Source organism: Amia ocellicauda, chromosome 5, assembly GCF_036373705.1.
Source record: "Amia ocellicauda isolate fAmiCal2 chromosome 5, fAmiCal2.hap1, whole genome shotgun sequence".
Classification (NCBI taxonomy): domain Eukaryota; kingdom Metazoa; phylum Chordata; class Actinopteri; order Amiiformes; family Amiidae; genus Amia; species Amia ocellicauda.
Window position 1 is genome coordinate 40,759,578 of NC_089854.1, and position 17,823 is coordinate 40,777,400.

Here is a 17,823-nt window from a genome sequence, read left to right on the forward strand (position 1 = left end):
AATACTGACATATAATATGCAACTTTAGTAAAAGCTAAATTTACACTTGAGAATCTAAACTGACCTGCTTCCAGTTGTACTTTAGACAAACGGCAAAATAAAGAAAGAATACAGGACATCTATATGAAGCATTTCTCCTATTTAAAATTGTAGAGTTGCAAAGCTTGGCATACTGTGCAGAGGTAAGCAGTTATTTTGTTTTGAACAAACGCAAGTCCAGCTTGCTCTCTAAGTAAATTTTAATGAGGAGTTTTTAAACCTACAGAGTCCAGTATATTACTTTAAAACTCCTCTTAATGGAAAGCCTGACACTGCAACTTGTGTGTTCGCATATACACTGCCGAGAGGGCAATAAAAAAAAAAACGGAAAAACTAAAAAAACACATCGCCCCTACAAAATGAGGGCCGATACTTCAAAAGAAAAGCAAGGCTCTCAGCTTTTATTACAGGTCCCAACGGGTTAATTATGTCCGCAACCCTATGGCTGTAAGATTTACAAATCTGCTGGCTGCCAGAGTGAGACAACACCCACCTCAGTGAAGAGTGCCGATTCTTTCTATCCCCTATCTGCACACTGGCATCCAGCACTTTTTACTTAAATGCAAGGACTTTAGCTCTTCGGTCCCCTTTGTACATGCAATGCTAATAGAATATATATACATATGCAGCTCTGGAAAAAATTAAGAGACCACTCCAAGTTCAGAAATCAATGTTAAGTGGTCTCTTAATTTTTTCCAGAGCTGTATATACACATACACAGGATGCATTCACAGTTAGACAAGAAGATATGGGGGGGGGGGGCGGTGGAACGTATCACAAATGCAAAAAAAGAGAATTGACCCATTCTGGTTTCCAAACATTGTGGTACGCCCCTGAAGTAGCCCGATTTGCAAGTGTGTCCACACAAAGTAAGTGTTGCGGAAAGATTGTGGATAATTCCCCAGTGGTCACTGCACACCAGCTGTCACTCCAACACAGACACAGCCAGCTGCTGTTTGTGCATTTTTCATATGTTAAAAACACACACTACTCTCACATGAGACCTAACATCCTAACAATGTCCAACAACCACCATCCAGTTATGTGGTTCCATTTGTAGTTAATGGAACATATATATACACTCACCTAAAGGATTATTAGGAACACCTGTTCAATTTCTCATTAATGCAATTATCTAACCAACCAATCACATGGCAGTTGCTTCAATGCATTTAGGGGTGTGGTCCTGGTCAAGACAATCTCCTGAACTCCAAACTGAAAGTCTGAATGGGAAAGAAAGGTGATTTAAGCAATTTTGAGCGTGGCATGGTTGTTGGTGCCAGACGGGCCGGTCTGAGTATTTCATAATCTGCTCAGTTACTGGGATTTTCACGCACAACCATTTCTAGGGTTTACAAAGAATGGTGTGAAAAGGGAAAAACATCCAGTATGCGGCAGTCCTGTGGGCGAAAATGCCTTGTTGATGCTAGAGGTCAGAGGAGAATGGGCCGACTGATTCAAGCTGATAGAAGAGCAACTTTGACTGAAATAACCACTCGTTACAACTGAGGTATGCAGCAAAGCATTTGTGAAGCCACAACACGTACAACCTTGAGGCGGATGGGCTACAACAGCAGAAGACCCCACCGGGTACCACTCATCTCCACTACAAATAGGAAAAAGAGGCTACAATTTGCACAAGCTCACCAAAATTGGACAGTTGAAGACTGGAAAAATGTTGCCTGGTCTGATGAGTCTCGATTTCGAGTCAGAATTTGGCGTAAACAGAATGAGAACATGGATCCATCATGCCTTGTTACCACTGTGCAGGCTGGTGGTGGTGGTGTAATGGTGTGGGGGATGTTTTCTTGGCACACTTTAGGCCCCTTAGTGCCAATTGGGCATCGTTTAAATGCCACGGCCTACCTGAGCATTGTTTCTGACCATGTCCATCCCTTTATGACCACCATGTACCCATCCTCTGATGGCTACTTCCAGCAGGATAATGCACCATGTCACAAAGGTCGAATCATTTCAAATTGGTTTCTTGAACATGACAATGAGTTCACTGTACTAAATTGGCCCCCACAGTCACCAGATCTCAACCCAATAGAGCATCTTTGGGATGTGGTGGAACGGGAGCTTCGTGCCCTGGATGTGCATCCCACAAATCTCCATCAACTGCAAGATGCTATCCTATCAATATGGGCCAACATTTCTAAAGAATGCTTTCAGCACCTTGTTGAATCAATGCCACGTAGAATTAAGGCAGTTCTGAAGGCGAAAGGGGGTCAAACACAGTATTAGTATGGTGTTCCTAATAATCCTTTAGGTGAGTGTATATATATATATATACATACATACACACACACACACACACACACACACACACACACTGATCAGCCATAACATTATGACCACTGACAGGTGAAGTGAATAACACTGATAATCTCATTATCATGGCACCTGTCAGTGGGTGGGATATATTAGGCAGCAAGTGAACATTTTGTCCTCAAAGTTGATGTGTTAGAAGCAGGAAAAATGGGCAAGCGTAAGGATCTGAGCGACTTTGACACGGGCCAAATTGTGATGGCTGGATGACTGGGTCAGAGCATCTCCAAAACTGCAGCTCTTGTGGGGTGTTCCCGGTCTGCAGTGGTCAGTACCTATCAAAAGTGGTCCAAGGAAGGAAAAGCGGTGAACCGGCGACAGGGTCATGGGCGGCCAAGGCTCATTGATGCACGTGGGGAGTGAAGGCTGGCCCGTGTGGTCCAAACCAACAGACGAGCTACTGTAGCTCAAATTGCTGAAAAAGTGAATGCTGGTTCTGATAGAAAGGTGTCAGAACACACAGTGCATCGCAGTTTGTTGCGTATGGGGCTGCGTAGCTGCAGACCAGTCAGGGGGCCCATTCTGACCCCTGTCCACTGCCGAAAGCGCCTACAATGGGCACATGAGCATCAGAACTGGACCACGGAGCAATGGAAGAAGGTGGCCTGGTCCGATGAATCACAAGTTCAAGGTGTTGACTTGGCCTCCAAATTCCCCAGATCTCAATCCAATCGAGCATCTGTGGGATGTGCTGGACAAACAAGTCCGATCCATGGAGGCCCCACCTCGCAACTTATAGGACTTAAAGGATCTGCTGCTAACGTCGTGATACCAGATACCACAGCACACCTTCAGAGGTCTAGTGGAGTCCATGCCTCGACTGGTCTCAGGGCTGTTTTGGTGGCAAAAGGGGGACCTACACAATATTAGGCAAGTGGTCATAATGTTATGGCTGATAGGTGTATATATAATATGTGTCTGGTTAACCAAATTTACACCACCAGGAAACATACAATAAATACATAAACCTTACAAATAGCTGAAAAGGAGTGACATAACTTTAATGTCTAACAAAGCAATATAATTACCTTTTCCAGATTTCCCTGCTCACTTACTGCTCACGTTCTACCAGTCTATGTCTTTCAATACTAATTGAAACTTTAATGTTTTAAGCACTACATACTATGAAAGCTCAATGGTAGTTACAATTATTGAGGTATGTGGACCATCTTGAAAAAAACCCTTCTAAAAAACAAAAAGAAGCCACTATCGATTCATATAGAAACCCATCACCCTGCAATGAAAATGCAACAGGAGGCTTGTTTTTTCTGTCACTTAATGGCAAACAATCCTCATAAATGCAATTAACAATGATGATCTACCACACAACTTTAGACGTTTATAAGTGTTGCATCATCAAGAAAGTGATACGATGGAGAGACTGGCAGCTGGAAATACTTTGTTGAGACAGGAAACCATGCTCACTTTCTCCACCTCTTAAAACTGCAATTGTATGAGCGAAGATGAGAGGTAAAATGGGTGTGTGTTGCCTGTAAAATTATGAGGCGGCACTGTGGATTTGGGCTGGTTTTGCCGACGCTCAAACCGAGAATACGGGATAACGCAAATCATCTCCCCATTCATCAGCCTCAGACAATATAAAAGGGGCTCGGAGAATCGGTTCTTCTTTCACAATACGTTAAACATACTGTCACACCAAAGAGATTCATTCACTCTGAAGGAACAGTCAGTGAGACTGACCTTAACCCAGCTGCAATGTGTGGGTATGATCTGAACAGATGAGGTAAAGATTGCACCCACCTTTCCCCCCATATACAGTGGGAGAAGATTAATACTGAAAGGACAACAATAGATGGAGGATGCAATGCGTCTCAATGTGTTATAGAATATACACCGCAGTGATTGCTGACAAATGTTGCATTTTGAGGAGAAAGGTTTGCAGTGACATTCAAAGAGATCCTTTGTGTGTTCTTCTGAAACAGTAAGGAAATGTTGATATTGATATATTATTCAGTTCCATTAGATGGCCACAATGTAAATAAAAATAAAGGTAAACAATCGTTTAGGGTTAATAGTGATTTAATAGGGATCGACGTTGACATGAGTCCATGTCTTGCAAAGGCGTTTGTTGTTTTTTTTGTCTTAATACTTCCTGTTCATCCCAAATTATGTTGTGTGACTCTAGTTTTAATGCCGAGACTACAGAGTTCTTAACGCCTTACTAACTGCAGCCTGGGAGCGAAAGTCATGCCGACACCTGAACAAATGTGCAGGTACGTAATACGAGGAAATCTTCCACTGCTCATTGACTGTGCATTCCTCCTCCGATCTCAGATTCACACTACTGTCAGAGACCACCACATTCTTCAGCACTCATCTGTGGCTGTTACAATCCCAGGGTGCAGTGGAGCATGCTTGCCTGCTATAAGGCAAACATTGATGTAAAATGGACAGGACATTATATTTTAGCAATATTGAATATATTTCTCAAACTAAATTTATACCATAGCCCCACTGACTGTGCTGCTTCATGTAAAGCTTTAGTGTTCAATAATTTAACTAGAAAAACAAGATTGCAAATACATTTGGCCTCACTCACTCTCCTGTGGCCTAGCCTGCAATTTACACAATAAACATTTCCCCTCACTAAAGCATTTATTTTTCCAAAAAACGGTCCACCTCTCCCTGCTGCTTTTCAATGTTTTAAAAAATGGACAGATCAGGACCGTAACGGTTTATTTATTCACCCCTAATCAAGAGCCTTTTTAAAAGCAAAATCGGGTAGACTGCCGTCTTCACTCAGATATCGCAGAAAGGAAAATCGGATTTTATTCTGAAACGGAGAAGTCGTTTGTTTTAGTTGTAAAAGATGATTTGCATAACAAACCTAATACGTAAAGGAATTAAGTAAATGTTTGTTTTTCCTGCAGATTCATACAAACACTAAGCAGCTCAAATACACACAAATGGTGAACAATTCTGTCTCACAGACACAAGGAAAGGTTTACCCAAGCTTTCCAAACCCAGTATTACCCTGATGTAGATATTAAAGTGATTCCAGAGCCCACTGAAAATTGTCAATTACAGTACGTGTACATCAATAAAACTGAAGTGTATTATATTTCTAGTTATATATTTTATATAGTCAATTCTCTTTGTATTTAAAAAAAAAAAAAAAAAGGATACGTTCTGAATCCTTTTTCCTGGAACTATAAATCAAGAACAATGATATACGCTGGAAAGAGACAAGATGAGGGTGCGCCTCTGATCTCATACACAGCACTGGGCACTGCTTGGGTTAATGCAGGTCAGCCGAATAATACCCTTACCTTCTCTTTCTTCTGCCTGGCAGATTCCTCAGCCGACTGCAGGGTCTTGTAGTAGGAGCTCCTTTCAGCTGTGAAGTGGACCTTGGAAAGAGCATGTTCCACTAGGGCCACCGACAAATTCACGCCATCGATGTGAAGCCAACCAATGAAATTGCCAGCCTTGTCCATGCTTTCCACCTCTACTTCAACCTGGAGAGAGATAAATAAATGTCATTAGAACTGGAAGTTGTGGAAGCTAACATCACAAAAAAATGACACTTGGCTGCCAATGTTTTGGACATCAGAAGCCCAAGGAGCTGGAACCAGTGTTTGGGGAAAACCATTTGTTACTGCCAAGTACATTATTATTATTATTATTATTTATTTTTCTTGGCAGACGCCCTTATCCAGGTCGACTTACAAAATATAAGCGCAATGTCTGTAATTGTATCGATCTTTAAAACATTTTGTAACGCATTTATTTCCTCATACAAGATTGCTGTTGGTCACAGTGAAGTCAAGTTCAGGGTGAGACATTATAAGCTGTTTTCATTAAAGATTTTCTATTACTAACCAGAAGCAACCAGTCTGGGGATTTGAAACATTTAGTTGAAGTAACTTGTAACCGATTACTCTAAGTGTAACTTACTCAACCCTGGTGAGTACCTCCAACACTACTCATAAATTGCTTAAATCAACAAGCTCCTTTTGCTCAGCAATATACTCCCTGCATTCTGGATTTCAAGTGAAAAATGACCCACTTATCTAGCTGACATTTAGCTTTATATTGATTTTTCAAATTATCCACACTTTGACTACAGCTTCTGCTTGCAATGCTTTCTTCCCTTAGGTTACATTTCTATTGGAATCTTATTCTTAATCTTTGTATCTAATTAAACTTATCAAACCTGTAGCAATGATTGCCTGTAGGAGGACACTTCCAATGGAATGTATTAGGGCTTAAAACATGGGCCCCTTTGTGTAGTTGCTGCTGCATTGTAAGCTTATTTCTGGATTAAGATCTGTAAATGTGTTAAAACTTAACACTAATAACAAAATGTAACACGTGATTTAGATCGATGATGCAATTTGCAGAAGAAACAGATGCATACATGTCCATCATTTATATTTTAACTGCACAAGCAGGAATGTTTAAGATGTTTACTGTGTATTCTTAGAAGCTCCAACTCAAAAAGGATAGATATATAGGAGCATTATCTGATGCAGTTTGGCTCACTTAAGCTTCCTGATCATTGTTAAGCTTCTGTACAGTTCAGAATGCAGAAATACAGGCCTGTTATAAATTCCCTGTAGGCTGACTAACTGCCTCATTACCTATTTGTTTTCTTTTAACAAGGTAAACTAACATTTGTAGTTATAGTTCATTTGAATAAACACTTGTATAATTCATATATAAAGCCTTCCTGCCATAATCAATAGAGAGGTCATCACAAATGTTTGTCTAGAAAATATATTCACTCATCGATTACCCCAACTACTTGAATTAGGCTTTCCCATAATCTACAGCCGCGATCAGCGCTCCTTCAGCCACAAACAGAGCCTCGAACAGCTGATCTCTGTTCATGTGAAGAACTGTAAGCATCAAAAAAGTAATCTGGTATTGGGCAATCCATAATTCCAGTTGGACACATTGCAGACTTGTCAGCTTTTATCAAATACAGTCATTACCTTCAAATGTCAGGTACAAAGCTCTGGTTTTTATTTTATTAAAAGTTGAAAATCACGTTATTGATAACTAAGAAAAATATAGATATTTCTCAGCAGGGGCATGATATTTCAGTGGAAAATATGACAATTTGGAGAATACATTCTTAGTTAGAAAGTATTACTGGATATTAGTTTTGAATACATAATACATGTATACACCTTTGTAGTTCACTTTTTGCCTTTTGTCTAGGACAGCTTGAGAGTTCAAAGCAACAAGGGCAGGGTCTATTTTAACATTGAAATAATAAGGTGAGCAAAAACTAGAATACGTCTTCTCAAGTATGAGGCAAAAGTTCATTCCCTGTATTAGAGACATGTGCCAGTCCCTGTATTGGTCCTCGTGCACTGCGAAATCAATAAGCACCTATTTAAAATAAATCACTTTAAAAAGCTCAGCTCAAGAGCAGTTAACCGTTACAGATTTCTATTAGCCACATCATTGCAGAGTTGGTCTCATTCTCAGAGTAAGAGGCAGGCATGAAGGGACAGGTAACAGGCACAGAGTGATGCACACACACAGCCATAAAGTTATAAAAATAGCCTCCCTACACAGACATAATATGCTCACCCACACACATATCACAAAGACAAAAATACATGCAGTTGAAATCTGTGTATTAACTTGTATTATAAGTTTCAATTGCAAATGCAGTCAGTGGGGTTTTACTGGCATTTCTCCAGAAAGTTCCCCAAATAAATGTTAGACCCCCCCAATTATAGCTACACACACTTCAGGGTTTCTTTCAGCCAACTTCAGCAATTAGGTTTTAGTCCATTAAGCACTACTTTCATTTGAACTACCCCAAACACTCACATACTACTAAGCGTGTCATTGTAAACACTACACAACTCTGCAGTTTACTTTACAACCCCCATCACATCTAACAAACACACTATCGATACACATAAAACAAACATTTATAATAAAGCTGGACTGTTCTGGTTGGGCACTCTCAAGTGGGCTTCCTGACATAATCTCATGTTTATTTTATTTCCATCTCAGATTAATGTAATGCCTTGCACAGTGCAGGGAAAAAAACAACACGTTTTCCCCTTTACACATCTTTAAATAGAAAAGGCAGATGCTGGTATATAATAGATTTTCATATTTTTTGTATTAGTCAAGTATGTTCTTGATTGGCACTTGATACAAGTGCAGCTGAAGCAACATGCTTGTTTCTGGAGATTTGCATGCAGTTTGGCGAAAGTATTAAAACAGGATTTAATTCTAATTAGAGAAGCACAAGGCATTTAAATGTATTATTGGTTAAATTCGGATATTCTCTCAGTAACATTAAAGCAATATTAAGAGGCTTCAACTGTATACATTTGTTGTTGTTTTAAAAGTGCGGATACTTCAAAGTAACAATATTCCTGTTGTATTTAGTTTCTGCAGAAACACACAGCAAACATTTAGCAGATGCAGAATATTATCACAGTTATAATTTATATAGCCTGGTTCCCTGTAGGATGGCCTCCTTTAACTTCATTACTGGGAATGCTGAAGCTTCAACAGCTGTAGGTTCCCTAAAGCACTTAACTAACTCTGCTGGATCAAAATTTAGAAGCCAGCTTCATCTCTAAGCTGAACTCTTAGCTCTGGAAAATAAGGTAGGATTTGAAATGATGAATCCCAGCTGTACAGCCAAAGCACCAATGAAGCATGCCTCCGAGACACTTTTGCTAGCATCAACAAGACCAATTTACAAGCAATGTTATTACACTTAAAAATGAAGCAAAACACAATAGAAAGCTGTAACTGATTCTATCAATGCCACCCACAAAACAGACGAAGGAAGAAAAAAACCTAAACAAAGAGAGAAAGGCAAATGAACTAAAAGGAAAATCCTAATATAAGTAGCATAAATGATAGTGGCATGTTAACTGAATTGGCAAACTACTAAATTCAGTTTTACATGAGCACTGAAGCAAGCACAGTGCAAGGAACTGCGAGTTGAAAAGTATAAGCACACAGTGCCCTTAAATGAGACTCATCTGCAGTTTGTATTGTGCTTATAAGGGCGTCTGCCAAGAAATTAATAATAATAATAATAATAATAATAATAATAATCTGTGAAGAATTACACAAAAAATCCACAGATGACACTTGCTTGGAAAATACCTTTACCGGGACACAGGAACTGCAATGATAAGGAAAGCCAGCCTAGACTTAAAGAATAATATTTATAAGCATATATCCATATGCACACACACTTATTTATTCACTGATTTACAGAAACTGCGGACGCGGAATATTTACTGGAATAGTGAATGACAGTACAGTAGGTATTCATTCCTATACAAGAAAATGCAACACAAGTAAAGGTGAATATGTATACATATCTATATTGTTTTGTTTTTCCCATTATGGCAACATGGAGTGCACACAGACTGATAACTTATTTCAAGAGAATGTATACGTGCAATATATAATCTCCTTGGTCTTCAGTACTGAAAAAACAATTCTGATTGGAAGTATATTCTACCTTCAAATGACACTTGGAAATCAAAAATGGTGGGACTGAGAACTTTGTGTTGTACATAGATAGTGTACATTATAGAAATTAAAGTGATGACCTTTAAAGCAAACTATGAATATTAGATAAAGGTTTTTAATTTTCTAAAGAGGCAGCTGCGCCTTGCATAGGTAGCCTCTCTAATGTTTAACTACTTTCTTCCAATATTGCCATTGTATTGAAAGTCATAACTGTATTGGCAGGTTTGTTTAGATTAATTACTTTAGATACATATGGCAAATCTTGGCACCAATAATACCCGTCTCGCATTGTCCAGGTGGAAAACAGTGGGTGGAAAGTCTTATACCTATCAAGCTTCCTTCATATAGACCTCAAGTTACAATAAAAAGACTCCAATTATATCTGTTCTTAAGAAGCAACTTCTGTAAAAGTTTGCATTTTCTTTCTAAACCTCACAGGTCAGTTCAGGTCTCTATATTATAGACACGGATGTATTTTTACAGTATTTGTCAATAAGCTATTTTCACAAGACTCAAAAATGTTTAATTTAAATTACATAATAAAACCTGAAACTAGAGTTCACCAAATAATTGCTGCATTGCAACCACAAGCTTACTGTAGCCTTAATTAAAGATGACTCACTTTGAAAAAGATCTTGGCTCTATACTAGTCCCAAGAAAAAAAACAAACAAAAAAACACTAAAAGAAAATGCTCTACACATATTCCCCCAATGACCTTTCTGTTGCAAGACTGCTTGCTTTTGTACAAGCAAGTGCTACGAGTGGTTTCTCAGCGAGGGGAAGAACGGGGTTTTAATTAATTTAATTAAACCTGCTGACATCAGAACTGTTATAAAAAATAAATTAAAAAAAAAAGGGTTTCACTTGAGGGATTTGCCATTGCAGAAACTGCTTACACCAAACAATTATTTGCTCATTACAAAATGATGTTTCATAAAGGATAATGACATTAAATATTGATTATTAATATCATGAGATGGCATATGCAGGTGTGTAAAATACATAATGTGAAAATTAGGATTGCAATGGCCATGTGGATTTCCCATCCTGGGAAATGTCCTCCAACTCCTCCTAGTTACCTGTCCGTCTAGTTTAACATGCATTGAAATCTGGGCACACTCATCTTGATGAAGCCTCAACTTGATCTACTGGGCGAGATGATAATGAACTTCCATGAGTTACCGAGAAATCCTCTGTAGACGGTAATCTACGAACAGAACTCAGGATAAACTATTTATTAAACTGAAATAGTTGTAATAAGCCATGTTTCCCTCTCATTTAGGTTAGTTGGTGCTCGAGGCAAAACTAATTAGCTCTTCACCTGCCTGCTATCAGCACTCATTCACTCAGCAGGGTCCTTTAAGTTTCTCTCCACAAACCGCCAGATTACCGCTGCCTGCCCAAGATGCATCTTTTCCTCTGTGGCTCGAACCATCACTGAATATTCGATCCGATTAGAAAGCACTCTTTACGGTAACAATAACTGTTCTGCGAATTCTGCAAAATTATAAGCCCTTTTTCTTCAGTTTCTGCTGACATGCTTAGGGGCTCATGTTTGTTTCTGTGTCAGAGCTTGGTATTCCAACTTAGAAAAGAGAGGGAGAGGGAGTGAGGCAGGGGATAGGAGAGGGAGAGGGAGAGGGAGAGAAAGGAAGAGAGAGGGGAAAAAAGGGAATACCGTTATTTTTATCTGGGCTCTGACAATGGAACAGAGACCCTGTATGCTGGATGCTTCCGGCGTTTTCTCTCCCTCTCTGAGTGCCCTTGAAGTTATATAACCCAGCAAATACAAGTCACTCAGCTCTCTAACAGTCTGAGCATCCAAATGTCAACCAAGGAAGACAAAAAGGGGTAGCAGCATATAATCATTACAGTTGAGCTTCATATTACACTACACACAAGCAAAGCAATATCAGGATTGTGTACAGTGTGTTACTAGAGATGCATTTCAATTGAGTATTTACAACAGCTATGAGTAAATGACAGACAGAGAGGGCTAATGAATAGAGAGCTCTGAAAGTGGTTAGGAAAACAATGCTTGATCAGATTCACTTTGAATCAATAATGGACTGTATGTAAATTGCACATATACAATTTGCAAAAGGTAAAAAAAGGAGAGAACCCACACCCACTCATAAAAATTAAAAATAGAAGTGGGCCTTTTAATTTCATAGTCAAGTCCAACTGCACGTACTGCAAATATTCTTATTCTTAAATATTACAGATATAGAAACATTTTAGTGCATTTATAAGAATTTCCAGTCAGTGTTTAACAGCCTATACACCAGTGTTAATATTATTCATTTCCTTCTCTAAGCTTCATCAACATGAAAAAGAGAGAAACAAAGGAAGGGGTTAGTGGTAAACACTGACTTCAGTGTATGCTTTCAAAGTCCCCAATCTTACAACAAAACATTGAAAGGAGAAGGGGGAAAAAAAAAAAAAACACCGGGCAATTGAAGGCATGATTCAGAAGCTGCAGAGTACATTTAAAAACATTACATACCAGCATCACTGCAGGGATATTAACACCAAGCAGTATTGATGCAATGCATAAGTCTTTTATCCCTAGTATCCCTTCTGTAAAACAAATTTACAATCTCAATAAAAAGCTTTTCTAATCATTCACAAGGCATTTTTATTTACAGTACCGTGTGTGGTAGGATGGTAAACGTATTCTCCCTTTTCTCATGTTTTTTCCCCCCCCCTCATCTCTTTTAATCTGTAATTGAGCCTCTCCTCAGCTACCCCCTAATTCTCCAGTTAGGAAAACCAACGACAGCTTAAAACACACTAAAGCAATCTGTAAGATCTGTGATATTTATTGTGTTTGTATGAGGATCTATGGTAATGAAGTTGTCTCTAAACTAGAAGACCTATACTGCTGTGAAAGATGAAAGGCTAAAACAGCAGTGAAAGACCACTGTCCACCATGCAAGGGGAGGAAAGAAAGAGAGAGAGAAAGGGAGAAAGAAAAAGACACGTGATCATTGACTTTCCTTCCCCCACAAACACCTACACATTCAAGCACTCTATTACGAATAAGCCTTGCATTGATTTTTAATGTGCCTCTCTGTGCATCTCCCCCTTCCTCTCGCAGAGATCAATTTACTTATCCCGAAGAACTTATTTGCTTATATGTGGGGAAATGTGATGACGAAAAACCTTAACAGCAACAACAAAAGCGCTCCACTTTGAGAGCAGACATCTCATAAAATTACCAACCGATTGATAAGGAAACAGAACACATTGTAAGCATTTGGTCGCAATTAAGGCATTTGAATTGGTCATTTACGTTGCCCTAAGTATTATTTCTTGTCCCCTGAATCCTTCTGAATACAAAACGCTGGCACTGTGGGTAAAGCCGATGTCATTCATAATTATCAGACCAACAAACGCTGATGCCTGGATATTGATTAACTAAAATTCACACACACACAAAAAAAAGTCAAGAACCTGAAATGCATTTTTAGAAGTGAACACAGAGCTAAAACGAGGATGATGCAGTCGTTTGGGCTGTAACAATTAAATACATCAGATCACACTCTGGAAAAGTCGACAAAACTCTCAAGGTGTAACAGATATAAAAGAAGACCACCAAAAAAAGCAATGCTTACTAAAAGCAAAACAAAAGGTAAAACACGACAAGGGAATGGGATCGATAATGTATCACATTGACAGGCATCTCTTTTCAATGGCTTTAACCTTGGTGGAACAAATACCTGCCCTGCAGCTTCAGCAGAGCAGTTGTAAAAGTATCTGTCTTTGTTTGTGGGAGCAGATAAAACTTACACCCTTGGGGTTTATCTGGTTTAATATTTCTGTCAAGGAACCCAACTGTGCTGTTTCAATCAAAAAATATAGTTGCTGCAGGCAAAACCAAAACAATATCTATATATAATTTTGAAAGGTTTTCTTTCGAGTCCAGTTGCCATGTGTGCAGTGTGTCTATAATGTACACAGTAGCTTCCCTATTCATACCCTTGACCAAGTGCAACAATCCTGATTAAGCAAATACACTGCCTGTGTACATTCAGATTGAGATCGGTACTCCTAGCAGGACTTGAAATGTCTGTGCTTCTCTTCTTGACCCGCTGTGTTCAAGTCACAGCTGCGTGGCAGGGTGTGCGAATGTATTGGCACACCGGCCCACTCCTCTAAATTCCTCTAATGATGGCAATACACTCTCGCCCAAATTCTCCAGGCTGCCGCCACACCTGGTGTAGCAAACACTTCTAAACATGGACTTCCCTAATACAGCTCCCCATGTTCTACACAATGAAGTGGTTTTCGGGGGGATGGAGTGTGGAGGGCTAAATCAGATCCATGGAGGGTGATTGCATTCGTATGGTGATAAGGTTCTTGCTGAATAGGCATCGAGGCTCAGAAATAGGTTATTTAAGATTATGTGTCACAGAGGCTGTCAAATTCTTCATAAACCTGCCCAATGTTTGTAAGTAATACATCAATAGTCACCAGGATTTATTCTGAGATGTGATTGTCAACAGCTTCACTTTATTTTTTTTTATTGTAATTAAACGTCTAAAATTACATTTCATTTTCACTCAAAAATAACCTGTTCCAGGGATGTGTTATTTTCAGGTTTAAAGGCCTGAGCTCTTATTATAATTGTTCACTTCTGGAATGTCGACATTGTGCTGAAAACCAGCTAGGAGACCCGCATTATTTCTTTCCTAAATACAAATTAATAAGCATTTAATTAAGTTGTTACGGCTTATTTCCCCTATTAATACCAATATAACAGTTTATTATTTTTTAGTCTAATTACAGGGAATGAATTAACGCAAGCTTGTGAAGTGAGACAAGAAAGATGGTCTTAATCATCTCTCTAGACAAGCTTCCCTTGGGGGGAAAAGCAACACTGAAACTTTGGGAATTTTGTCTGAATGTGATGGAATTGTATTGATTGTGTATTTTTGAAGAAAGGTTCATGACGTAGGCCAGTGTTCCTTAATTTGGTCTTTTTAAGTGTCCAGTTTCCAAAATCAGACATATTACCTTTGCTGTTTTGGGGGAAATACAAGTCAGGTGACTTTATACATCCATTTGTGTTATTAGTTATGATGTAGGCTAGTATCTTAAAGGAAACTGAGGAGAGAGAGAAAACGAACAAAACGAAAAAATGATGTTTCTATTACATATTACAATTTTTCCAGAAAAGCTGCTTATTTTTGAATAAACACTTACACAACATTAATCACACAAATATTTTTAATTCACTAGATCAATTTTTCTTCCAGATTCAGAATTGCATATTATTTTCACTTTGTATCACAATTATGTTCAAACATTTTAAATCGGTTATTTTTGTTTTTTTAACTTCAAGTGATTTCTTGCTCCACAGAGTAAACACTATGACATTAATAAGACTTGTGACTCACTACCCTGTAAAGTGTATGTAATATTAATGCAGCATAAAAAAGGAACTTGTTTGATCCTTATAAAAGGAGAAATAAAAACAAAAAAAGCATTCATACTATTGCATCTCTTAAAAACAATACCGGAAACTGTGTGACAGTATCTGTGGTGCCAGTCAGAGCAGGCATAGCACCTCCAACAGCTGACAAATGACATCCCGAGAACAAAGGTAAACAACAGGAGTCACCGGTGGTTTTTGCCATCTCACCGTTTGCTGCTCAAGAGCAAGAATGTCCTTGTTAAGTCTTGCCCCAAGCTCATCTATTGGAATTAGCCATTTGTCAAACTGAGGATAGATAAAGATTAAAGGGGCAAAAACTACATGGGAGCTGAGGCATGGCGAAACCAAGCTCTTAGGCTCCAAGCAATGAGCGATCTCAATTGACCTGTTTAGACTGGCAATGACAGAGCGGGATCCTTTGGAGTATAGCTTACCTGGCATGATGAATAGTGACTACAGTAGACAGGGTTTGTGGCAGGACAATGCGTTTATGATAATCACCAAAGGCACGCTACAGATACTGGTCAAAACCCAAAACACCAGAACTACTTGTAATTCCACTCATTCTCTTGCCTTTGTAATTGAGTTTCTCAGCACTGTATAAACAGTCTTAAGACATTTTGCTTTCACCTGTAAGTAATGAGCATTAAATTCTGTTTTAGCAAACAAATACATCTTGCTTCTGCATCAACGGTGCAGCCTTCAAATTCATAACCTTTCAATTAACGGTAGAAGAAACTAAAGCTAACTATAAAAGGAGACCTCAATATTGATCTTTACACCCTTGCCATTCTGTCCTGGACTTCTAAGAAGTGATAACAGAACTGCTCCAGAAACGCTTTATTTATTTTACAATAATGAACCAAGCATAACAATTTCAAAAAAGTAACTTACACCTGTTATAACACGTGCCAATAGCATTAAGGAAATACTGAGCTTTTTTTTTTTAAGAATGTATGGGACAGCTGCCACCCGTTTCAAATAGTTACTTCAGGAGTATTATTACGTGTATAGTGCATTTCATAGAACAGATACCCTGGGGAGAGAAAAATGCCGATATATATGTATGTAATGTTGTGTGTATGTTGTAATTTGTATGTGAGTTTGATAAAACACGTAACCTGTCTTTGATAAAGGAAACTGCCAAATGGCTTTAATACATTATGTCAATCAAAATCTGTATATACCTGGTAAACCATAAGATTCAGCACCATTATTTTATTTTTTTCCTCCCTTGTATCCCATTGGACATGTTGATGCAGTCAGTTCCTGCCGAGATCTGATACATCTACACGATTTATCTTTTCTTTTTTGTTTCCCCACTTGTTGGGTGTGAAGACTTTTTCAGTAGGGGATAATCAGAACCAATAGTCAAGTTGAGTTTAATTGTATTTATGGTTGAAACAAGTATATGATGACTTTAAACCCTGCTCTGACATGATGCAACAGTCGAGCACTATGATGGTACAAGGGTACGTCATTAATTTTAATTTCCGATCCAGACAGTGCGGTAAAATTAAATGAGCTCCGCTTAAGACACGGAAGTTTCTTGTAATAAGGATAAATGGCCTTTCATGCTTAATAAAACTGTCACAGTTCTGCTATCTTGTATCCCAGTTAACTTCTAATGAGGAGGAGAAGGGATAACTACATTATTAATAATACATTGCATATTAAATTCTATTATACATATTATTGTAAACATTTGTCCAATGCATAGTCAAATGGATAATCTTGATGGTTAGCAATATAATATGTTTAGAATTACTGGATTCTGTGAACTAACTGACAGCTTTTGGAGCAATCATCCATTAATGACTTTTACATTTTCAGTGTTAATTTCCTGTAATTAATAACCAAAATAATAAGCCCTGATCGGCAATCTTGTACCTTGCGTTTGTAATTTTCATCCAAAGCTTAATTTGCTTTGATAGATTTGTTTTGTGATAAACCTAAAATAATTTCATCCACACCATAATTTAACCTGTTATTAGTTAAGGTAATTAACAATTAAATGGTTCGACACTTGAGTCAAGTCCATATCATGGTAAGAAAATGAGCTGGCATGCCCTCACCATGATGTTAACAAACTATTTTTCATGTTATGGTTTTGTATATAAAACGCAAAATTGGTTGCCCCTGTTGAGCGAGAGATTTTTGCAATAAATTGAGGTTTCCTCACAAGATACAATGCAATTAGTACCAGGATGCGGTTGTTTTGCTTTTTGTCAGTCAAGTGAGTGTTTGTTTGTTTCTTCCCTTTCCTGTGAATTGCTGATCCAGAAGTGACTGATCTTGAGATGTGGGAAAGAATGTGAAAATAAATTAATGGGTTTATATAATTGAAAAGCTTTTTTCGCTTTACACAGAAACTGAGAAAATAGGAATTTTGAAAAACTACACCGTTTTAAGTATTCCTTTCCTGAATCTTATTGGTCTTTGTTAAAACAATGTAATAAACCATTATATTATCACATTAACAAAAACAAACACAAAACAAAGCAGAGACTAGAATAGC

The 17,823-nt window shown here is 38.3% G+C and overlaps 1 protein-coding gene across 1 annotated transcript in view; it reads right to left on the reverse strand.

The window, feature by feature from the left end:
- Window positions 1–17,823, reverse strand: part of snd1 (staphylococcal nuclease and tudor domain containing 1) — a 260,370-nt gene that overhangs the window by 83,207 nt on the left and 159,340 nt on the right. The window contains exon 17 of the mRNA XM_066705214.1: window positions 5,661–5,849. Coding sequence (XP_066561311.1) covers window positions 5,661–5,849 — 189 coding nt within the window. The remainder of the gene's footprint in view (window positions 1–5,660; window positions 5,850–17,823) is intronic.